Here is a 24,895-nt window from a genome sequence, read left to right as displayed (position 1 = left end):
CCGGCGCTGGTCAGGGCCGGTTGTGGCCGGGCCCGCAGCAGCCGTGCCGCAGGGCACAGCCCTGCCTCTCGGCTGCCATGGTGGTACCTTGGGGAAAATGTGCACAAGGAAGGGCAAAACGCTACAGAGACAGACAGCTGTGAGGAAAAAAAGTGAGAGAAACAGCCCTGCAAGCATCTAGGTCAGTGAAGGAAGAGGGGAGGAGGCGCTGCAGGCGCCAGAGCAGGGATTGCCCTGCAGCCCCCAGAGAGGAGACCACAGTGGCCCCTTTCTAATATATACAATAAATACAAGAAAGCTGCTAAAATGGCTCTCCCATACCATGATATAAAATATGCTTCTCTTGCAATACACAAACACTCTTAAATCTGAAAGAAAGCCCAGCCATCTGACATCTTTACTGGCCACATGCTAGTGTTAGCTTTGATTTAGCAAATAAGGTCAGTGGGAAAGCAATTCAGTTTCCTTTACATTAGGCTCTTCAAATATAACAATATCGCCAAAACGCCATTCTCACTCTTTGGTAACAGTCATTCATTCAATATTATCTATCAATGCTGTGGGCCAGGCTTCTAGAACCAAAGACATCCATTAAGGTACTTAAAATGAACCCAAGTAAACCAAACCTCAAACATTTCATTACTCCCTATCTGAACACCCACAATCAAATTCCACTTAGCAGCAATCCATTTACGGAAAGCTATATGCCTGAAGCATCTCATTCGAAACGCAAGAGTAAATTCAGAAACAAAATTAAGCATGGTCATGCCTTCCTGAAAAAGAAACTGCTCAGAGAAACACGGAGCATTTGGAGTTATATTGCACCACCATGGAACAGCTTTTCTGAATTAAAAATATATATTATTTTTAATCTTTGCAACATCCTCCTTCAGCTTTTACCCACAATTTAATTTCCAAAAAAATATATATTCATAAATGATCCAGATTTTAACTCACAAAATTTACAAATTTTTTATTTTAAGCCTTCAGAAACACTAAAACACACAAGAAAACCAAGCTGATAGTCTGTCTAGCAAACAAAAATAAGTCACAAAACACTAGCCATTCACATAGCTCTCATCTTAATACACTGCAGACTTTCTGTGTATAAAGTTTTTTTAAAATGTCTATATATACAAAGTCTATAATTCCTATCTTACCTGACAGCAGATCAGCAGCAGTTAAATAAACTCACATTTATTTTTCACATTTTAACACTTATTTTTATATTGGACCATGATTTGTTCTCACACAACTATCTATCTGTAAATGCCCAAAAGATTTCTAAATAAGAAGTATTAGAAAATCAGTATGTATAACTGTTTTATTAGACACTTGCCACACAGAACAGAAAAGCCATTTGTCTTTTGTTAGAGCAGCTAGAAAACAGAAACTTATCTCAAGAACAACTTAAAAACGTTATTTAATGTACAAGCTTTGCATGATACCACAGTCATATCTGAGAACACAGAGTGGCTTGTTGTAAACATTATTAACAGGGCAATGACACAGCTATTGCCTAATCTCAGACATTTTGTACAAGTCTATTAAAGTAACTGTCTTTTGCATGTAGACATGGAAGCTGGAACAAACTGCATCAACAGATACCCTTCTCTCCTGTATCACATGCCAGCCGACATGTTCCCATTATTTTGCAAAAAATTCATTTCTTCAGAGTTTGAGATAATCAAATTTCACAGGTGCTCCTTAAAACAACATTTTGCTTATAAAATACCAACACCAACATGATTATTGTGTCACTTTGTTACAACTGCCTGAGATCAACAGCAACGACAGGACAAGAGGCAGCGTTCCTTCTTTGGTGCTTACTTCAGGAGCAGTCAAAATGTGGATGAATACCTCAAGTAGCTCTTTGGTAACTGCAAAATACCATCATGAGGATTTTGCTTTTGTTCTTAAGGTAGAAATGTTCAACTTAAAGTATTATTTTCAGTACAAGCTTTACTGTTTCCCCACAAAAAAAAAAAAACGTTAAGAGGCTGAAAATAGTTAAAAAACACTGACCAGATCTGAACACATCAACAGATGATACATATAGACTGTCTTCTAAAAGACATACCAAGACTTTTGAACCATTTAAGATTTCTTTTGGATTCTGTAACTGTGCCACTTCTGACATTTTCACCTGAAATGGGCTCCTAGCCAGGGGAAAAAAAAAAAAACCCACACCACACAAACAAACCCACTCACAACCAAAATATAGATAGCTGAAATACCTTCACTCAGGTGGTAAGCACGGATGCGTTTGTAGATTAGAACCTTCTCACAGAACCAAACAGGCAGCAACACTGCACAACTCTATATATATACCTCCAATTAAAAGATGAGTATTGTGCAGCTAAAAAGAAATTAAACTGCTCTGGACAGCTCTGAAATGATATTTAGCCCATCCATGCGCATAAAGTTTAGTTGCCCGATGAATACAGGGTACACAGGCCATGACCTGGCCTCTCCCAGTGTACTCTCTGATCATCATTCACTGGGAACTCCCACAGATTCACTTCAATTAGTTCTAAGGACCCACTGCTCCCCTGAGATTGTCGACAGAGAAGGGTATGACAGACATCCAGATTAAATTATTAGTTCATGGATTTCAACACTAAACATTATATTTCACAGCAATTCTCCAAAATGCATCACACACTACAGCTAAGGAAGTCTCAAGACTTCTGAGAAGCACATATCAAATGATGCCCTTGTTTTGCAAATACAGAGCAAAGAAAGCAAGTATCAGGAATTTGATTAGAATCAAACATGAAGACTGATACTGCCATAAAACACTGCAGAAAATAAAATACAAGGCTGTGCCAATTCTTTTCTCTTTTAGGTAAACTTGATATGGTAAACCTGTAACATGAAAATTCACTCTTTCAAAGGACACCAGCTAATGTACCAATAAAGTCTTTCTTGAATTCCCCTAGCTAGATCTGCTAAGCTATTTGCACCATTCTGCACAAATTAGCAAGGTTCAGCAACCTTTTTGCCTCCTATGTAATTGCACCACTACTGCCTGTATCTCTCCAGGTACAGCACTACCTCTACACTGAATACAGACAGGCTGCAAGGAACTCTGTGGATCGAGTATCTAATACTGGTATTAATGCACTATTTTAAGTATACCTAAAAGAAAGGTTTTACCCCAAGAGATCTCAAGTCTAGTGCAAAGTCTATAGTGCGTAAACTTCCAAATCAAGGGTCTGACAAAGATGACCTTGCAAGGGCAAGGAAAACTTGAAATAAGAGAGGCTGCTGATGAAATACGAACAGGGAAGCAGTTTAAAGCATAATGTTAATTTCCTCTCTCCAAACATCATGGAAGGAGCTGTACAGATGCAAGGATTAAAGATTTGGCCATTATTGAAGGTTTTCTCTGTCACCTCTGTTGAAGGCTTTCTTCCCCTGTTCTGCACTCTATGAATCTGAGCGAGAGTACCAGGCCCAGCAGCATACCAACCAAGCCAAAGAGGGGCTCAAGATGCCCAGGTCTCCATCAAAAGGAAGTTTTTTCCCATGCCGGATACGCAGCACAATGGCAGCAGTGTAGCTTTAAATATTCTTGTGATTAACAGAGAAGCATCTTGCTTTGTTTTTGTTCTGTAGCAGTGAGATTTTAAAAGAGGAAAGTACAAAAAGCAATACTTTGAATTTTGGAAAGACAATCGGTGTTATGCTGCTTCTTAATTTAAGGTTTGGAAAAGTATGTTCCTACTACAAAGCCTACCCTAGAGAAGGAAAACATAGTGCTCTTTTCCCAAAAAAGGTGAAGCAGAAGAGATGCAGAATGTCCTTAATCTTTGGGCCTGGGTGCTGTCTTCTAGCCACAAGTGACTGGAGCTGGAATTGAAACACTGGCTTCCTTCCCTCCTGGCTGAGGCACATTACTTCAAACAGTGGAACATCTTGCAGCTGTAACTTCCCTAGGATCACCCCTCCCTCAAATGAACATGAAAAAAAATTTTTTTTGGATTATGGCTTTAGAGTTACCTTCGGGTATTCAAAGATACAACAGCATCAACTGCAAAGTGTTGGTAAGGCAAACTGACAGGTGTGCTACGCAAAAGCTTAACTATGCTTTCCTAAAGCTTGAGAGAAGTACCTGACAGAAAGCCTCTGGTTTAGGCAGACAGGATCCCACTCTGGAAGCCTTTAAGTACAGTTGCACACCATCACTGAATCTACAGGAATTTTAAACACATACTCTAAAATGTGCTTATTTCTCTAACAATCTTACTTTAGGCATGGTACACCCTCTCCTTAGCTAGCTACAAAACATAGTGACATTGAGACTAAGCCAAATGAAACTCATCACCACCTCTTTTATATAGTTTTTTTCCCTTTCCTCATCTATCAGTGCTCCATCACACCTCATTTTAATTCAGAAAAACCCTACTCATCTCTTCCAAAACAGAAGTTGTTTTCAGAAGTTTTATAAACCATGTGCAGAGAAACTGGCTGTTCTGATCAACAACAGCTGCAACAGTAAAGTAGGTAGAATAAATATATTATGATTTGCATGCATGCATGCCTTATAATGTGCCATTTATAAGGTGAATACCCTGATTAAAGAAAAAAAAAAAACCACACACACACAAAAGATCATTGGAAGAAAATTGTGACTGGACAAAGATGGGTCAAAGAAAAAACAAAAAAACCTAACAATGGGCTAAGACATCATCGCTGAAGAAGATTGAAGTTTGGGATGGTGACAAACTAGAGGGCATGGACATAAGATGATGACAGTCTACAACCTTTTCAATGTTCAGATAAGATATATTCAGGTAGTTCCTGAAAACAGCACATCTTTTTTGTTCTGCATCAAGATTTGTTAATTCTCACAAACTGTGCTCTTCATGGCAGGATCCTAAATACATTAACTTTCAAAATACCCTTCCAAGAGCCAGTGATATTGTCACCTTTATGACACAAGGAATTGTGACATAATAAATTAAGGGAAGAAGCAGTCATGCAATATTAACCAATAATTTTAGAATTCCATATACAAACTTTTTAGAGCATGTAGCATTATATAGAGCTTTACAGTTTAAAGCAGAGCTCGAACTGATTTCAGTGACAGCTGAGAGTTCTCAGTGTTCCTTCTAATCAAACCACAGGAAGTCAACTAACCCATGTATACGGTGACAAATACACAATTAGTGGAAATGTAGAAAATCTATGGTTAATATCCAGCATCACATAAAACAAAAAATCCTTCCTGCTGACCCTCCCAGCAGTCAGCAAGAGAATCATATTCTCCACAGCATCATTCAATTCCCCCTTAAAAAACATCTACCTTTTCTGCAGACCACAACTTCATTCACTACTTAACCGCTAACTTTGACAGTTTACTGCCCAACAAAATCTGAATGAATTTCTAGGGCCCTACTGTCCTATGGGGAATGCAAGACAGGTGCTGGGAGGCGGGGAAAACACCACAATCATACAGCTACAGACTAAGATAGGATGCACAAATAGTTCATTCTGTCAGTCTGCGTTTATACAGTTTTAATTATTTCTTCCAGTATTTCTATCACAGATACATACCAGCAACAAAACAAATTTTCAGAAATTTTTACTGCATTAAGTCATTTATTAATCACTTAATGTCAAAGCTTTCACATAAAATCCAATTATGTAATATTCAGGATACAGCTACACAAAAATCACCTTCAAGTTGCTCCTAAAACCAATTTCTACCAGTCCTCTGAAGTGGACACTTCCAGGCCTGACACCTGGCAGAGCCCCCAGAAGGCGCATCAAATATCCCTCCCTCTCTTCTCTGCAGCGTGCTTAAAACAACGTGTGTTCAGGGGCTCTGCAGAGACTGGCTGCCTGCAGCTCCTTCTTCCTGACTCCTGATACTTCATATTCTATGCCCAAGTGCCCTCAACCAGAGAAAAGTATAGAAAGGAACACCATTAACCTGCAAAGCAATTCCCAGAAAGACTTCCCATTACAATTTGGAATGCATCTTACCTTCCCATTTGAGAAGAAAGTGCGACATGACTATTTTGACTAAAGCTGTGATACTCATATTTCCTTTCTTTCAGACTAGAAGGAATTCCTTGACCTTTAATGCAAACCGAGAACACAACCAAATTACTTTGTAGATGCACAAAGAAAACCATGTAAATTTCTTAATAACACCAAGGCTGCCATTCCTTACTCCATTCTTACACCATTAGGATCTGGTGTTTTATTTCTGGGAAAGATATAAATAAAATCTCCTGACTGCTCAACAAGGTACAGTTACACAATGTATCTTCGACTTCTTAAACTAGCCTTGCTGCTATCATAGATGCATTTCACCCTACAGTCAGTTCACTGCCCTCAGGTGATGTCAAAATGTGAAGCTGAGCTGTAAATCTTTTATCAGTGAAACAGCAACCAAGAGGCTGGGCAAAAATGCTCAGCATCCAGTGAGTGTGAACAGATTCTACTTCCACAAGTGCTTTCAAAATATCAGTTGATATCAAGCAAAAAAGCAGTAACATAGTCGTTAGGCCTTGCATTTCCAAATGACAGCTAGAACTGGCTTTGGGTCTTATTAGAGACTGCTTGAGATGCTTTCACATACAATAGAAAATCCTCAAGTTCAGGAGAAACAGCATCCCAGGTGAAACGGCTCAAGGACAATCCTTGTATACCGTTCAAGTCATACTCAAGGCATGAAACACTTCACTCCTACACTTGGAATAATTCTGAGAATTAGATAAGCAAGACTTGGTCCTCCATGTCCTGTTGTTGATTTGAAAGCCTTCAAAAGCAAGGTACGTGTGTTCGGGGCACAGAGGCACTTTTAAGTCACATCAAAATGCTACAGTTTAAGAAGGACTCATAGCTCTTAGTAAACATGGAAAGACAGTTCTGAATCACCTATGTGGTCTGCACTTGTGCAGAAGCTAAGCAGAGGGCAGCGCCCTGAACACAACCAAAAGGCCAGTGCTCTGCAATACCACTGAAATGGTGATGGATCAAATTCTCTTTTCATGGTAACGTTTCCTTCCTGAGCTATCAGGCTTGAAAGAAAGAGGAAAGAAAAATTATCACACTGACTTTTCTTGTGTTTGTCTTTCTCTTAACACTGAGAACAAATATCAAAAAGAAAAATATTAATGGATTACTTAAATACTTTAAGTTTTGAATCCTAACTACTCTTCTCAGCTAATAAGCCCCAAAATGAAAACAAGCTCAAGAAATCGGCAAGTAACTGGCTCTATACCCTTCCTCAGTATAGCTCAGAGACACAGATACATTCATCAGCAGAAAACACAGAGAATAAAAAACATTCAGCACGACACAGGATAACTGCATTATTTACAAGCAGGAAAACCACAAATGAGCTATTGAAGCTCTCCAAAACAAATACTGATGTAGGATCTGGTTTTGCACTAGTTTGCACTTCATTCAGATGTTACTATTCCATACAAAATAAAAAAATTCAAAACCCACTACTGTTCTGACTGCCTTTGATTTTACACAGGTGGTGTGAATGACTATCCATTACTTCAGATGTCATCTTTAAGACTTTAAGCAATCAAAATATTCATTAAGTTACTCTTTTCTCTATCCATCTGGTCATGAAGCCAAGGCTGGACTAAAACCCCAAATTCTGCTCTCCACAAACTACCAAGAAAACAAGTTGGTTTTAGTAAAGCCTATCACCTCAGAGCGCAGATTAATTCCTGACCTTCCTCACCTGACTGCAAAAGAAAAAAAAACCTAAGGAAAGTTTCTAACATCCTACTATATTGAATCAAGAATGAGAACCCTAAATCACTGTCATTTTACAAATACTAAGTGTGCAACAGTAGAGGAACACCTATCCCTTCCCCACGTCCAGAAAGGATGCATAAGGGTTGGCTATGGCAGTAGGCCATGGAAGGCAAATTCCAACCGTTGACATACTTCCACTGAGGAACTCAGAGAAACTCAATGCCCGCTCTCCAATTCCTCTGTTCCAGGTATATCATAAATAACTACGTTGGGATTCTTCAAGAACTTTTGCCATTTGAATTTGGCAGAGCAAAAAGACAAATTCCAATGATTTGTACAAAACGTTACTGCAAAACACAAAGTAAATGCAAATTATAATGAAACAGTGAAATCACTCCAAAATGTCTTTATGAATCTAACTCCCCCATAAATAAGTTATGATGGCTTCTGATGCAAAGCATTATGTGTTACATAAATTACACTGTGCCTGGGAGGTAGTTACTACCTGCAAAGTAGTATCTCATGAATAGTTCTTGAAGTTTCCTTCTGCAGTACTATTCAAAAAATAAAAATTCAGCATTTCTCTTCCGGCATGTCATGGCTAAGTTGCTGTAAAAACAGAGTGACCGACTGACCAATGAACCCCAGACACCCTATAGAATGTGTTCAAAAGTCCTTAAGCACAAAACACAGAAACAGAATTAACTAAAAATGTAGAGCATCCATTCCTAATAGAAAGCTGAGTTTTGCTTAGCACAGTTGCTTTAGAAATCAATTCCTTGCAGGGTGTTCAGAGTACAGTGGGAACAGGCAGGAAGCAGATATGCAGGAGGTAGAAAAAGAAAAAAAAGAGGGGTGGAAGGGCAGGGAGGGGGAATTTCCTGATCCACAAAATAACTGTACCATGAAATTGCCTACCTATACTGCCTTTTTTACCTCAACTGATGACTACCAGGTTCTAAGAGGACTTGCCTCAACGTGCAGCTAAAAATTTTTTGAGCAATACCTACATATATACAGCTTTCCAGGAGATAATTTCCAGTTATCTGGAAATTATAATCAAGTGTTTGATTATCTCTCTTGTCATCACATTGGACTTCCTGAAAGCACACAAAATTTTACGGGAAAAGTTTCTAGTGTAGCAACGTTCTATATAAACTCCCTTTCTCCTTTCTGAAGTGAATTTTGCAGCCTAACAGTTACTTGCTCCAGCAGCACCAACAAGAGTCTTCCCCAAGCTATGCACGCCCTACAGAGAGTAGGAGTCTGTGCAGACCCATCTCCTAAACAATGAGATGAGCTTTAAACCTACATATTACACTTCACATGAGATATTTAGACGCTCTGGGGAAACTTTTCTGAAGTACCAGTGGCATGCATGTGCTGTGTAGAGCTGCAGGACAGATTTTGAAAACGTCAGGTACAAACTGCTGTGTGAGTTAGAAGTAGTTCAATTTTTATGGAGGTCCAAGTTTGACATACATAAAGAGTTGCTTAAAACACAATTCTGGCAAGCATCCACCTGACCACTGCAGAAAAAAGCACTTCCCTTATGAGAAATAAAACAATTGCCACTGCTCTGAACTGTACAATGCTAAAGTTCCAGGAGAGGGAGGAAAGAGGACATCACAGCAACAAGATCACAGAAATATGATTCCAAGCTTTCTTGGGTAACGACACCAAGCAAAAGCGCACCCAAACAGTAGGCTGAAAATTTAAGCAAATAAATAAAGCACTGAAACATGCAGAAGTTACAAACCACCCACACTTCAGGAATTTCCACAGCAAACATTTCAAAAACTCGGGGGGGGGGGGGGGGGGGGGGAATTGAAGAAATGTACACATAAACCTGGATCCTAGAAACTGCTCTTCCACTGAATTTTTGAATGCCTTCAACAAATCACAGCTCTGCCTACACTCCTTCACAGAGATATTTAAGTTGCTAACAACCACCCACTTCCTCAAATGATTTTCAAGGTAATATATGCAAGTGCCCAGCATCATTGTACATTACTTCCTCACCAGGAATCATACTATTGAAAGAAGAAAAAAAACCCAAACATTTACAACCTTCACAAGTTGGAGAGAAATATACATTTTTAAAGAATACTTTAAAAATTAAAGCAAAATAAAGGAAATATTCTCTCTGGACACCTAGAAAAAGCTACAGTACTTAAACTCTAGTTTTAAATACTTAACCAGTTAATGCCCTCAAGTAAGTAGCTTGGCTTTCTTTAAAATCTCAGCAGCGAATCTGAACTGCTTTAATACTGCACAGGAATCAGTTAATTAATTTCACATTTAGTCTCCATTAAGTTAGAGCAGAATTTGGCTTACAAATGCTTTCTTCTTCCTACCAGACAGACATCACAATTTTGCCTCATAGCTCTAAGTCAACACCTACCACTTAAAGTCTGTATAAGTTTACTGTAAAACAATAGTGTTTTCCTATACATATAATCTATATCTATGCATACACATCATCTTCTAAATACACCATCTGAATTTATATTTAATAATTTTACACATACTCATCTTGATAGACATTCCTCCTTCCTAAAGATCCACTAGTGAATCCTTCCCTATTGAGATGTCTTAACTTTCTGAAGTCCTGACACACTACCTATGGCTGGGAAACATGCCCTTCCCTGGAGAGCCTGTTTTTCTCTAAAAGAGAAAAAAGCAGCAGGGAAAAATAGCACTTAAGTCCTCAAGTGCCAGGCATAGAAGAATATGGTATGAGATGGACGCTAAGGCAGAGACAAAGAAGAGAATATGGGTTTATTCATAGAGTCCTAGGTTGAAATTGTGAGGCTCAAAATGTCTGCAAATAGCACGCATCCACACTTCAAATATTTGTCTTACTTGAATACTCCAAGTCAGAGGGGACATCAGGTATGACACAATGCAGAAGAGCTACACTGCTTTTATAAATGCACACACAAAGGACCCCAAACCCCTGTGATAGGTGTTTATTCTTAACTCAAACGTGCAGTTTGATACACTTGACCTGGCTTCTCTTGAAGCTAATGACAATTCTGCCACAAGCTCTTAGGGGCATGGTGGCAGGGGTGTTATTGAAAAAAAAAAAAAAAAAAAAAGATCGGCATACCAAGAAGAAATCCTTGTAGCTTTGCCAGAATTACTTCATTTACTATCTTCCATCCCCTGCGAGTTTCCTCTGCCGCTTCCCATAGGAAATGGTTTTCTATCCCTGATGCTAGAACAGTGCTAAGAATGACCTTTACACCCTGTCACTGTAAGAGGTTATGAATTCACATGCCAGGGAAGGAGAGGGAATACAGAATGAACTGGAGAAGGTGTGCCCACGAGAAACTGAAAATCTAAATCTAAAGCAAAAAGAAATGGTAGCCTAACGTTAGCTAGAGTGCCACGAAAATCTATCAGTCACAAACTTTTCTTTATTGCTTTCAGATCAGTGGGATAACATCAAAACTACTTTATTTTACTGAAGAAAATACAAACAAATGAATTTATTTGATCTAACCAGATCTGAGAGTGACTCGTTAGAGAAAATAGTTTCCTTAAGCTGGACAAAGATAAAGGAGACAAAAATTAAAAGGAAATCCCCAAAAGTTGGAACCCCTCTCTGAACTGAAAGACACAACAAGAAACTGTGGTTCTTTTAGAGATAAAGTAACATTTGCATGACTCCTAGGTTTTAAAACGTAAAATTCAATTTTGCAGAGCACAAGCAGTCATCACTAACAATTGTCAATTAACATTCTACTTGAGGGGAACCCACAAAAATCACAAGATCACATGCAACAAAATTAGACAAGTTTTGAATAATCATATGACAGTTTGATGTCACTGGAAGTTTTCAGTGCCACAAATTCAGCATGTTTCAGACCTTAATGTACGGAGGCTTCAGAAATAGTTGATGCACAGCAACATATCTTTAGATTTTGGGGCATTTAAGAAGCTTTTGTAACTATTACTATGATCATATTCACTGTTAAATACATTTACTAGCAACACACACTACATGACCAAGACGAAGCAAAAAACTTGGAGACTGGATTGTTCCCTTATGAAGAAAAAGCTTAATGGTGAAATCAAAGCAAATTATAACTACTGGTTTCCAAGAAATTCTTGACAGAGATTCCCTTCTATTGATAGTCCCAAGGATCACAAGGTAAATAAAATATTGTCAGTAAATAATACTAATTCCATTAAATAATCTTAGCTTTGGAGAAAAGGAATGTAAAAATTCAAGAAGAGGGTAGCTAGACAGCAAATCACCAACTCCGTGCCCCTGCTGCACCCTTCCCCCCCAGTTAAAGCACTAGGCTACTACTGATAAGATCAGATGACGTCTCTGCTAAATCACCCAGGAAGAGACTTTTCAGGTGTTAACATGAGCTCAGGCAGCATATACTCAACAGCATATTTGTACAGATATTCACTGAAGTTGATAAAAAAAGACTATGTGACTAGAAGCAACTGGTTCCCAGATCCTCTCCTCTCAGGTTCTTGAGGACCAAGTTAACCAAGAAATACCAAATTAACCAAATAATCCACACCACCTACGCATCATATACCATTTTCTCTTAGTTACCTGAACCCTAGAGTCTGCTTTTTGAGAGTCTGGATTATCATCAGTGGAGACATTAAGTCATTCTTTCTTTCAGAAAAATACATAACACACAGGAGTATAAAGAAAACAAAAAAGCCAGCCTACCAACTATTTAGATCCAGAAAAAAACAAGTTGCCTAAATTTATTTTAAGAGTTAAATTATGACTTTTGCAAAGACATACAAGTTTAGAAATATCTTTTGTTAGCCAAAAGCAGTTGCTAGCTACGGAGGTAAAAAATAGTCAATATTGGGAGGGGAGTGACACAACAAAATAAAGCATCTTAGGACAGGAACAGCACACCTAAATGATCATGATTTTCTCTGCAAATTTCTGTTTACATAAGTGGCTTCTATAGTTTCCCTCTGACATATCAGATCACAGTGAAAACAAGTCTCTCTTGTATCAGTCCCTACCAAAATTGTAAATGGACCCTTTTAAATTATCACAAAATAAAACATCAAGTGTTTTCTAGAAGTTTGGGGAAATAGAATAAGACTATTCCAAGTGTGTTAGTACAAGAATCCTTGTCTTTCAGTACAAAATGTACAAGGAAAACTTTTTAAAGATTTTGAGTGATAATATGCCAAATACCACAAAACACACAAATACACTAATGTCTTCTTTTTTCAAGGCATTCTCACCATCAAAATCAAACAGCTAAAGACTTCAATTCATGATTAGAAATTTTCTCATTGCAAGAAGAAAAGTTTCAGTAACTGTTACAGAAACAAAAAAGGTTTACTGAATTTCTACACCAAATATTTATCAGAAAAAGCTGGTAACGTCAAAGTTTGGTTCAAAATTGTAGCTTTCTTCTATTTGAGGGAACCTCAGAGGCAGCCTCTAAACTTGGAGCACAGGAGCTATGTACAGCAGATAAAGTCACCGAAGTCTGGGCTGTCACAGTCCTTGCCCCCTCCTTTTGTACAAACAGCAGTACAATCTCTTCACGCAACCGTATCAACAGATTTCAATACGTTTTTGCAGCATTAATTTTCAAATGGATTATGTCCCTCTGTCCACATAAGCACCAGCAAAACAGAGATTAGTGGATTTAGCCACCCTTAAGACACCATCAAGTCAGCTCCCACCCAAGATAAAACCAGCCAGTTACAATTAAAATACCAACTTCTATTTCCTCCTCCTCTTGTTACTATGTGTCCTGCAAAACATTCCAACAACACAGTGCTTTATTTAAAGAGGGCAGCGTGATAAAGGTGAAAGAGCTTTAATGAGCAAGAGCAGGAAATACCTTGGGACTATGGTGCTCCCAAAGCACAATGACATTTTCTTAAACCGTTTTGCAGCCATGTAACAGAGGTCATTGCAACCCTTCCTATCGCTTCATTTTAGTTTTAGGTAGTAAAGTGGTAAAGCTATACTCTCACTTAAGTCTCTTCATATTTAGACTACAGGAGTAAAACGGATCATAACTGTTACTCACAGCCAGAACAAACAGCCCAAGGCCCCAGCTCTACAATATTCATGTTAGTAAATCAATTGATAGGTACTGGATCCAATATGAAATATATAGGGTGTTCACAGAAAATGCTGTGTGGATATACCTGTAGGTAAAGCCTATGTATATTTCTCACACAGGTGACTACTTTTTCTTACCATTTCCACGCAATCTCTATATTCTAAACCTGACCAATGTAATTGTGAAAGCTTGGGGATGACTGGGGAGAAAAAAAAAAATCCAAATGCAGAAACCAAGATTTTGGCCATGGGAAGATCAGACTGACACAAGGATATCCGCATCACACCAGAAATATAAACCAAGATCTTGCTTGGATGAAAAGCAGCAGAATGGCAGCAGGGAAGAAGAGAAGGAGGCCTCAGCTTAGAGAGGGTAAGTATGTTAAAGCTCTGCTTTGGAATAACATTACCCATTAAAAAAAAAAACCACAGAAAGGAAAGGAGGAAGAACTCAGAAATGGAGACCAGCAGGCCCTTCACCACAGGTGAGGACACCTCACAAGCAGGACAGTCACACAAAATCCTACTTTTAGGCTTAAGGTGAAAAGGATGAAACAAGGGCAACAGTGAGGGGGAATACTAAAAAAAATTTAAAAAAGAAAACCACTTTACACAGAAAAACTACTCATGTACCCTCCACTCTGAGAACTATACTTCCATGCTCCCAAGTTAAGACAACAGAGTCTTCCTCCAAGCCCAGACTTCTGAGACTGAAAAGAACCAAACAAAAGGGCAACAAAGGGTTGCTGGCCTAATCCTGCAACATTTGAAGAAATATAATACTGTTATTAAAACCTACAGATGCTTTTCCCCTCCCCTTTGGAATGCCACTGTAAACTCACCTAGTCTTCATACAAAATGAATTACCATACATTTCTACTAAACTACTGAACAAAATATATCTAGAAGGTTGGGGTTTCTTCCTCAAAATAACCTACAAAATGCTGCAGTTCATAACATCTACAAGCTTCAGATTAAAAACTTTTCCAAAAGATGCAGAGAGAAGATGCACTAAGAAGTTGATCCCTAAAGAATGACAGAAACCTACAATATTGTGTAACAAAACTAATTTATATCAAACTGGAAGTCTGGATACGGATAAGGAAGAATTATGAAACACAATGTCTTCGGCGTCTGGATACACCTCGTGGATTTTTTCCATAGTGATGGCTAGTAAACCTAATTAGGCTGTATTACTAAAATAAAGCAAACTGACACATCTAAATAGAAGATTTTTGCAGTTATTATTAAGCCTAATGTCATGTTTAAACTATTTGAAATAAAAATCTTGTAGCTAACAAAAGATTGTACATGACTGACCTAAATCACTTGCATTTTTTAAAGATTTTAGTCCACATTAGTGGCATTCCCAAGCTTAATGAGGATTTTAGAAAAATAACGTGTTAAGTTAAACCAGAGTAGAACAAAACATTCTAGTTCTTCAGCCAGAAAAGGAAAATCAAGTTAAACAAGTACAAATGCTTACGAAAGGAATATGCCTGCTTTGCCAAAAGATAAAACTTAAAAGTCCAGGAGTTGGCCTTTTCTCTTAATTCTGTCTCAGCTATCCCACTGTACCTTTTTTTAGTCAGATTTTACAGCTTGGCAACAGGATTCCATTGCTTCTGGAATTTTTCTGTGCAAATGGAGATAGCAAATTTTTTGCAGTATAAAAGTAATTAGGGAGGCTCTGAATGGGTTAATATTTTGCAAAGACACATCCAGAATAATTTACTGTGACCACTTTCAGAAAATAATATGGGAAAAATAATTTCTGGGATAATAGCCTGCATCCACTTTGTATCTGGAAATTCTGTATTTGCAATTTATTCACTACAAAATTTCAAAACAACACTGCCACTTGACTATCCAGCCACAGGTATGACTCAAAAGTGAGATTACTTTTATTTGCCGCTGCTATTCAGAATCCAAGCACTGATCTATGGGCATAAGACTGAGCTTCAAAAAGCTAGTTTCTCTCAATCTTTGTTAAATATATATATATCAAAGTATTAAACTACACTGGGGCAAATAAGCTCATTGTTCTTATAATACAATATCCTTCTTTCAGTCAACTATGAACTAATAATATGCTACAGGTTATAAGAGTACATCAATAAAGTTCAGAAGAGAACAGCCAAAAGGCAAGGAAGGAGTTTAAATCAGGTACACACACGCACAGCATCGTATGCCACACAGAGGTTAGGAATTCAAACATACCTTCAGCAGTACATTTTACAGTTATGATGGTTCCACAAATAAACAATTGGATTAACCCTCTACCATGAAATGTCTTAGTAACAGGGAATTTATTGTGTTGTCATGAGGTTTATAATGCCTACTGAGCAGAATAACTCATATAATTGTATTTCTCCATTTGTCCCCATTAGACCAAAGCATGCTAGGAATTTCTGTACAGAATAAAGGCATTCTTAAAATTCCTGAAAATGAAGTATTAGTTAGCTTTCTATCTAAGCAAGCTGTAACTCCTTTGCAGTAAAAAGGATATCACTGCAGAAGTCAGTCAACCTAAACACACAAGCCCCAAAGCCTGTCAAGCAGCCTCTGGATACCTCCAAACTTCCCCAGTCCAAAAGAACAAAACCAACCAAAAGGAACACCCTTACAAAATTTAATTTTAAGTAAAAATAAGTTTAAGGAACTTGGTATACTGTAAGCATGTTAAGAAGCAAACGTGTTACAATGGGTTAATGCCTCACTCTACTGGAAACTGGCTCTAACCCTAATGCAAAACAAGTAGAATTAACTGGATGGTCTCACAGCTCATTTGATCACATCATAACTGTTGATTAACTTACAGTAATTAGTTTCCTCTGTTCAAGACAAGAATCAAAACTGAAATAAATGTGGGAGAGGTCACAATTCAAAAGGTACAGAGGTTCAACACAGAGCTGCCTACCAGCAAGGTCTGCACAGGCAACCACTCTACATTCTTTCCTGCAATTTCTTTTTCTGTTCAAGTAATTTGGTATAAAACTGCATCTCTATAAAAGCTGTTTACACAGTATTCTGAAACACAAAGATCTGAAGGTCATTTTGATTTGCCAGCATTGAAGAGCCTCCTTCTCTCACCCTAATCAATAAAAAGCATTTAATTGTTAGCCTGAACTATGTAACAGAAACAACACTTTACTGCTTATTTATGTAAACTGTTATCATAAACAAAAGACGTCAAGGATGCCACAACGACTTCAACATAGATAGATCCCGATGACCTCCATATACCTCAGCTGCAGGCAACGAAAAAACTCACATTTAAAATCAGATATGTGCTTAAGCACATTAGGTAGCCTTGTCAAGCAGGATGCTCATTCTTTCCCAAAAATAATTTAATAACTGTTTTCACTTACATCAGACCAAGTGATGTTCCCAGTTGTATAACTATAATAGGAAAAAACCAATCATAATTCCTAAGATTTTTTAAAAATGTATTTCTAATGGGTTAGACAGTATTAAGTGCCGAAGTCTACTTTCAAAAGAATAAGGAACACTTAAAGAAGTTGAGTGCTAAGTCTTTTGCCGCTGTCTCTGCTAAGAATAGTACCTAAATGAAGGAGTTTCTTTAAAGTCTGTTTTAAAAACAAAATATAAGCAACTTATAGCTGAAAATGCCTGTGATTTCTTTCATGACCTACAAGCAAATTAATAACATGGAAGAGGTTCAGGGGTCTAGAAGTCTAGAAGTTTTCTTTTGTTACTAATATTTAAAAACAAACCTAGCTTGAAAATGGGCATACCATTTTTCCTCAAGAAAAAACACATGAGAGAGACTGCCAGAAAGAAAATACAGACAGCCTCTCCACAGCTCTGTCTTGAAAAAATGGTGTTATGATCATAGTACCATTTTTAATGGTCAGAAGAGACGCTGCACATCTGAACGACAGAAGTATGAGCCCAATGATGACAGTCTAGTCTATGACCATATCAGCAGTGCAAAACACCACAACATTTCAGTTCTACTAGAGATGAAATGAGAATGATTTGATCCATCCTCCAAAGCCTCCTTTGGAAGGAAGAAAAAAAAAAAACCAACATAAAAACCACTAAAAGAAAGTTTACATTTTTCCTAGAACACAACAGATTCAGTCGAGTCACTGACCTCCCCATGCTATTGGTAATGCCCTCCATCTTCCCTCCCTTGCATCTCCACACATTTCAAAGTTTATTCTAGTTTTCTTTCAATGCATCCTAAACAACACTGTTCTAATTTCCTTTTAAAACCAATTCAAATTGGTGCCATTGTAAAGGAAGTTTTCCTAGAACAAAAACACCTCTAAAAGCTTCTTTCTATCACTATATTTTTCTTTCAAGTTCAGCTTATCAGCCTTCATTATCTCCCTCACAGTCTTCAATTCAGTACACAGCAATTCATATACATGTGGAGAAGAAAAAGCAAAATGCTTCAAATTCTGATTAGCTTTCTCTGGTAAGCTCCAGTTGCTATGATTATATGAACCCTTTTCTAAAAGTCACAAATACAACTATCAATAGAGATAAAAAAATGAAAGGTTGCATCAAATACATAGAACAAGCCAAATCTAAACATTTCTTTCCCTTCCCATTATCTCAAAACTGCCCTGATTTAACCCTCAGAACTCAAATACACTGTCTGTTTCCATGGTTTTCTTTGCATATGAAATAACTGTATACGATAAAACAACAAAACCAAATCATCTTATTCATCTGTCATAAAATTAATAATGTATAAAAGTCATTACATTTTCACTTTAAGCCAAAAAATATTTTAGAAGTAATGCAGATTCTAAACCACAAAGTAATTAGCCTGACCCTTCAAACCCGTCTAACAATTTCCAGCACCTCAAAGAGACTGAAAATCTACAGAAATGGAAAACTCAACTTCACATTGCAAAGACCTTTTTTTCTCCATTTGCTGAGTTAAAATTGTAACATCAATTCAAAACAATAGTTGAACGGCCAGTTCAGATGCTCATCTGTTTTACCCTGCTAAATTTTTTTATAAATTACAAAACTCGGTAACAAGTTCATAAAACAGTCCTAAAAGATCCAAGGACTAGAACATGAAGCTTCTTAGTTCCCCTAAATATAGCAGCAGTCACATGACTATCACTAAGACCACATTAGCTTTTCTCTGCTGGAATACCTCCTAACCCTTTCCCCCCAAAAATTTAGACTGTCTTACATGAAACATGGCATGTAACATCACAGACCTAGAACAGCTTAAATAAAAGTACACATCCATGCACACCCACACACAAAAAAACACCCACCCCAAAACCAAACAGCAGCACCTCAAAACTGCACCACTAAAAAGCAAGAAAAAAATTTCTTGTTGTGTTCAACAGGAATCTATGATCACCAAATAGCTATTAGCCCTTTCCTAAAAACAACTCACTATATAAATAAATATTATTTACTTCTCGGTGGGTAACTTAAAAAAAGCGTTTAAGCTTAAAATGATGAACAGTTCTCAGGAGTAAATTTATACTTTGCAATTTATAAATGCACAAACATACCAGTTCATACCATTCCAAGACCAGTTCCAATAATTTCAGATTGCACTCCTCGCAATAATAAAGCAAATTTGAGGATGTTTGGCATAGACCCACAAACATCTTTCCAAGACAGCAACTTACTGACATCCACCAGTAGATACACCACGCACTGAGTTATATTTCACTGATGGGAAAAATAAATTAATACACACTATTTTACATGGTACATTCAAAACTAGAAGTGCTTCACAGACAGCAGTTCTCCTAACTCCCTGGTGTAAAATTGGTGGTATTTTCCCTACTGTTCAAATAGGGAAGCTGAAAAAAAAAAAAAGCAGCTAAAAGTACTCTCAACGTCGAGTCACTGAAAGGCAGGGGCAGAGCCTACAGTTTCTGGCTGGCAGCCTTCCACTTCTGCCACTACTCCGCACATCTCTGACTTTAAAACCACATATAACCTCTCTCTAATCAGCCACTTGCATTGTTTCCCCTTTTGGGGAGACAGATACACAAGGTCACGATTATATCAAAGAACAGGGTACCCTTAGGAACTTCACTGCACCCGAGCGCTGGAGGGTACGCTACCTCTGTAAGAACCCGATTTTTGCCAACCCCCTGATCTCAACTGAAATGCCAGAGACCACTAGCTTGACTAAGGCTTTCAGAAGAGACAACTCATGTGAGTGTTTGCAGGATAAAGACATCATTCACACAGACACTTCCAACGGCAGGTACTAGAAACCGTTGCTCTTGCATTTTACCTCACAAACCCTCTTGAAAAAACTCTCAGGCTGGAAGCCCAGATAGCAGAGCTGGGAGCAGACAGAGGACTTGGGCAACTCAGCCTTGAAAATGGGAGGAATTGGTCTCATCTGAAGCTCAAGAGTCCTGCTGGACTCACAGTTGGAGCACTAGAGTGCAAAAGTAGCAGGAAAAACAGGCCAGCAAGAAACCTTATTTCAGCCTTTCCAAAACAGTGTATTATTTCCTTTAGCAAACTGTAAAATTTACCATAGAAATCTTGAGATACTGTCAGAGCCTTGGAATGATGCATTTATCCATCAAACAACTACCACTGAATGCACCAGCACCCAATAGGATGGGTCCTGAACACACCGTTATGCTGATCATATTGATATGGTTAACTTTTTATTATTTAGAGGATATCAGCTGGCTACATCCACTGCAGACTACACTGAGTTCTCACATACAAAATACCCTTGGAGCCATCATATTTTCCCAGTCTTTCACAGCTTCTGTATGCCACAGTGACAGTTTTAGAGGGAAGATTCTTCAGAGGTACTTTTAATTACTATTTCCTCCACAGTGAGAATGCATTAATTATAGCCTGTTCCTCCAGATAATAAGAAAACAAAGACCAGTGCAATACGAACAGTACAAAAAACTTAATTACTGAGTCAGATGTCCTTTAGATGTCAGTATGACCACAGTGAGGAGCAGGAAAACAACACAGACATGTATCAGCCTCAAGTTGTTAGATCAGTTATCAAAACAATGTCTTTCCTCAGTGAATTCATTATGAAGAGCTTAACCAGCTAATTAATCAAACGCCTGTTATGCGTTTTGAAAATGTGGTCTTTTTTTTTTTCTTCAGTAAAGGAGGCATGCTGATGTATTTATTACAAAGCAAATGTGGTAAATGGTTCTGCACGTAAATGCAGAAGTGCAGCATGACTTTGAAGTTTGAAGGTCAGATACAGTAACCATTCTCATCAAGGTTCTTATGTCAGACTGCATTTTCTGTTTTGCATCTATGTTTAGGAGGAGGAAGAAAATGACTTAAAGAGAAAAACAGAGAGACAACCAGTTCTGTGACAATGTAAGAACTGGAACACTATCATTCACCTGTTTTCATTTAAAAACCTGTGAATACCCTATCTCCCCAAAACAAAGAAAATGGAAAGGGTGCTGGGAGGACACACAATTTCATTCTGCTTTTCAACTTTGCTTTCCTCATCAGGAAAATCAGTCTGATTAATTCAGTGATGATTTTGAGTAAAAGAAGATAATGTCATTTTCTCCATTTCCACAGACATTTCAAACCCCTATCTTTAAGAGAGCTGAAGGATTTTCTTGTTGATCAACACCTCTTATAGGTAGATAGCAGTATAGATTTGACTGCAGATGCAAACCAAAGAATTGTGTACTGATCTTTTTCCCAGGTACCAGAGACTTCATCCCTCGCCCTTCTATATTCCCAGCAACTTCAGGATACAAAACTCAACAGCTGGGCCTGAAGGCAAACAAATATGCCTCATGTACCAGAGTCTGATCCATGTCAAAAAAGAAAAAAAAAAAAAAAGAATGTATGTTTCACATGCATACCTCAAAGACGAATAACCAACATGGATTTCTTTTGAGCACCACCGCCACGTTTAAATACAGTACAACTGATAACACTACCCAGTAAAACAACAAGTTATAAACAATCCCCTCTCACACATAAATAACAGAGACATTATACAAAGCAGACAGGGACATGGACGGATGTACACAAAATAAACACATTCAAACTCACCCCACTCTAGATACTCCAGGATGTTCTTCTCTCTTCTCAGAGGAGAATTATTACATTCATCATAAAGGCAGATCAGTATATCCAGCAAGGTTTCCACACTGAAGCATTGCCCATTAGTCTGAGTTGGCCCATCCAAAATAAACTGCTCCAACTGCTTCAAACGCACTTCTCCGGACATGGTTGTTTCAGTTTGCATTGGGGTTTCTTTTTTAATGACTATTATTACTTTGCAAAAAAAAAAAAATTCTTTTGAGGGTTTTGTTGTTTAAAAAGAAGTCAACAGGATTTTTAACAAGTGTCAAACTGTGGCGGTGCTTAATTTCCCGCCCACCTCGGTGTTCCCAGCCTGAAACTAAACCCTGTGAGTTTCAGGCACACGCGAATGCATAATTTTTAAGAGGAGAAAATAGTTATCCTAAATATATATATTTTTTTGATATGGTGACTAAGAAGAAAAAAAAAAAAAAAAACTACGTGGCCACTACTGATGCTTTAATAATAGCAACTGCACTCAAATTCAACCGAGACTGACTGACACCGATTCCACCGTGCGTGCACAGGAATACGCACTTACATATTTTAAAAAAAAAGGACTTCTCCTTCATTCAAAATGCAGATCATGCAACACGATCCTGAGAGGAGCCCCACCGCATCATCAAAGCCCAACAGCCCCCTTCGGCTCCCACCAGCGCTTCACTTCCCAGAACGGATGATGGGAAGGGAAAAAAAAAAAACCATATGCATTTATGCACACGAAGGGCAGAAGAAAACAGGGCGCACACCGGCGGGTAGAGAAGGGGTAGAGGGGGAAGGAGGGGGCCGTCCCCGCCCCGGCCCCGGCCCGGCGGGCAGCGCCTCGGCGGCCACCGCGCCCGCGTGGGGGTGGGGCGCAGGTCCCCCCCCGCCGCCCCTCCTCGGGGCGCAGCCACGTCCTGCCCCGGGCAGCCTTTCCCTTCCTCCTCCTCCTTACCGAGTCTCCTTTTAAGGCTTTTCAGTGATTCAAAAAAACTAAAGTCTTCATCGTCGCCCCCTTCTCCTCCGCTGCGCCAAGGGGCGGCGGGCGGGACGCGCGCCCCTACACACCGGCACCGCCGCGGGGCGGCTGGGAAGCGCTCCGAGCCCTGTCAAATCCTTCCCATGGCTGCTGCGGCGGCGGCGCCCTCCTCCTCCGGGTGCGCGTCCTGGGGCGCAGGGAGCGCGCCGGCGGCCCCCCTCCGGCCGCACGCTGCGGGCCGGGAGGCCCCGGCGGCGCCGGCTTCACTGCCGGCGGCGAGATGCTCTCCCGTCTTGGCCCCACCGGGCAAAGGGCATCCTCCCGCGGTGCGTGTGTGTGCGCGGTGTGTGTGTGTGTGCGCGGGGCGGCGGGGAGGGGTAACGGCGGCGCCCTCCCCTCCCTGCCTCCCTCCGCTTCCGCGCCCTCCGCTCCCCCGCCGCTCCCTCCCTCCCTCCCGCGGTCACACGCAGCCGCCGCCGCCGCCGCCGCCGAGCTCGCAGCAGCCCAACATGGCGGCCGCGGCGGGGGGGGGGGGGTGAGCCGCCGCCGAGCGCCGCCGCAGCGCGGGGAGCTGAGCCCGGGGCCGCCGCTACTGATGGGATTGAGGGGAGGAGGGGGGTGCTGCAGCAGGGAATGCAGGGATACGGGCGGACCGAGGCGGAGGGGAGGGGAGGGGAGGAAGGGAGGGATGGAAGGAGGGGAGAAGAGGCTGCCGCGCAGCGCCCTGCGGGCTGCGGCCGCCGGCGGGCTGGGCTGGGCTGCCCTGAGCCGACCCACCCGCCGGGCCAGGGGTCCCTCCGGGGCCTTCCCCCGAGCCGAGGCGAGCCGCTTCCACCGCCTCGGCCCTCAGCCGGCCCGTCTCCCGGGCAATTACGCCGTTCATTATAAAAACACTGCCTCATTAAGGCCGGCTGAAACGCAGCGGGAGCAGTATCCTGCCTGGTCCTTCGTTTGCACGGTTATCTCCGCCGAGCCTTTTAGCACCCAGCTCCAGGTGCGAAGGCAGACCCCCTCTGCTTCAACGACTGAAAACGTTACAGAAAATGCGGCGGTCACATCCCTGCTCACAAAGTGTCTTCCCTCCCTGAGGAGCCCGCTGTGCCACCCCAGCACACGCAGGTGGAACGAGGTTGTTCGGCACTGAGATGGGGCCAGCCCCGGTGTGGAAAATGGCAGCCGCCCACCAGCGTGTCGTGGCAATTCTCTTCTCAGAAGGTGTAAGGGATGCGGTGGTGTGCTCAGGCTAACGCGGGGGATTAAATGTCATCTGTAAGTCAAGCCGTAACTTCAGTTCGTCCTTCATCAGAAGTCAGGTGAAAGGCGAGGAAGGCAGCACAGCTTCCAAGGGTCTCCGGCCATAGATGAAGTCCAGCATTCTCCAAAAGCTGCAAAGTCCCATATCTGCTGGAGATCCAGGGAGGGAAATGGCTCAGGCATCTGCTTCCTCAGTTCAGTAACCGACAGAAGACTGTCAGCTGGGTTTTGCCATTACGAGCATCTATATAATACTTTTTTTTTTAAGCTGGTCTTTTTACCAGCTGATATAAAACATCAACAGTTTTATATACCCATGGAAATGAAATACATGCTACAGTTAAACAAAAATCACAGGTGTTTGCTCAGAGTCACTCAATTCTGCAAGCTCACTGGTGTGAAGCTAGATAGGACGTTGAAACGGCAGGGCAGAGAGGCTGTGGGGCTGGGAAGAGTCTGCTTTCTGTTGGTGAGCCTGGAAAGGGGATCCACCAGTGTGGGCGATGGCCTTACAGAGGAAGAGGCTTTCCTGCCAACTCTTGGCAAATGAAGAAATGTGCAGAGAATTTAATTCTAAAAGGTTTTTATGCAGAAACCCTCCAAGAAATATTAAGAACTACTAAAAGTGTAAGTGAGCTTGTGATAGGGAGACGATAGGATTAAACCGAGAAGATGGGGACAAGGAAAGGGTTCCCTTCCCACGCTGGGGTACACCCTTGATATGACAAGAGCCCTGTGCGAGGACCTGGGTTGCTGCTGGTCCGTGTCTACTAAGGCTTTCGTTGAACAAGCCGCCG

General features: G+C 40.3%; 1 protein-coding gene across 5 annotated transcripts in view; it reads right to left on the bottom strand.

Moving 5' to 3' along the window:
- The window catches only part of CDC42BPA (CDC42 binding protein kinase alpha), a 188,951-nt gene extending 166,033 nt beyond the window's left edge, over positions 1-22,918 (bottom strand). For all 5 annotated transcript variants that reach the window (XM_075088713.1, XM_075088714.1, XM_075088717.1 and 2 more), the window contains exons 1-2: positions 22,821-22,918; positions 21,851-22,075 (exon numbers count right to left, since the gene is read on the bottom strand). In XM_075088713.1, coding sequence (XP_074944814.1) covers positions 21,851-22,046 — 196 coding nt within the window. In that variant the 5' untranslated portion in view covers positions 22,047-22,075; positions 22,821-22,918. The remainder of the gene's footprint in view (positions 1-21,850; positions 22,076-22,820) is intronic.
- Positions 22,919-24,895: the final 1,977 nt, after the last annotated feature.

Source organism: Phalacrocorax aristotelis, chromosome 3 (assembly GCF_949628215.1).
Source record: "Phalacrocorax aristotelis chromosome 3, bGulAri2.1, whole genome shotgun sequence".
In the NCBI taxonomy this organism is placed as follows: Eukaryota; Metazoa; Chordata; class Aves; order Suliformes; family Phalacrocoracidae; genus Phalacrocorax; species Phalacrocorax aristotelis.
The sequence above is the reverse complement of the archived record's forward strand: the minus strand, read 5'-3'. Positions and strand labels throughout refer to the sequence as shown.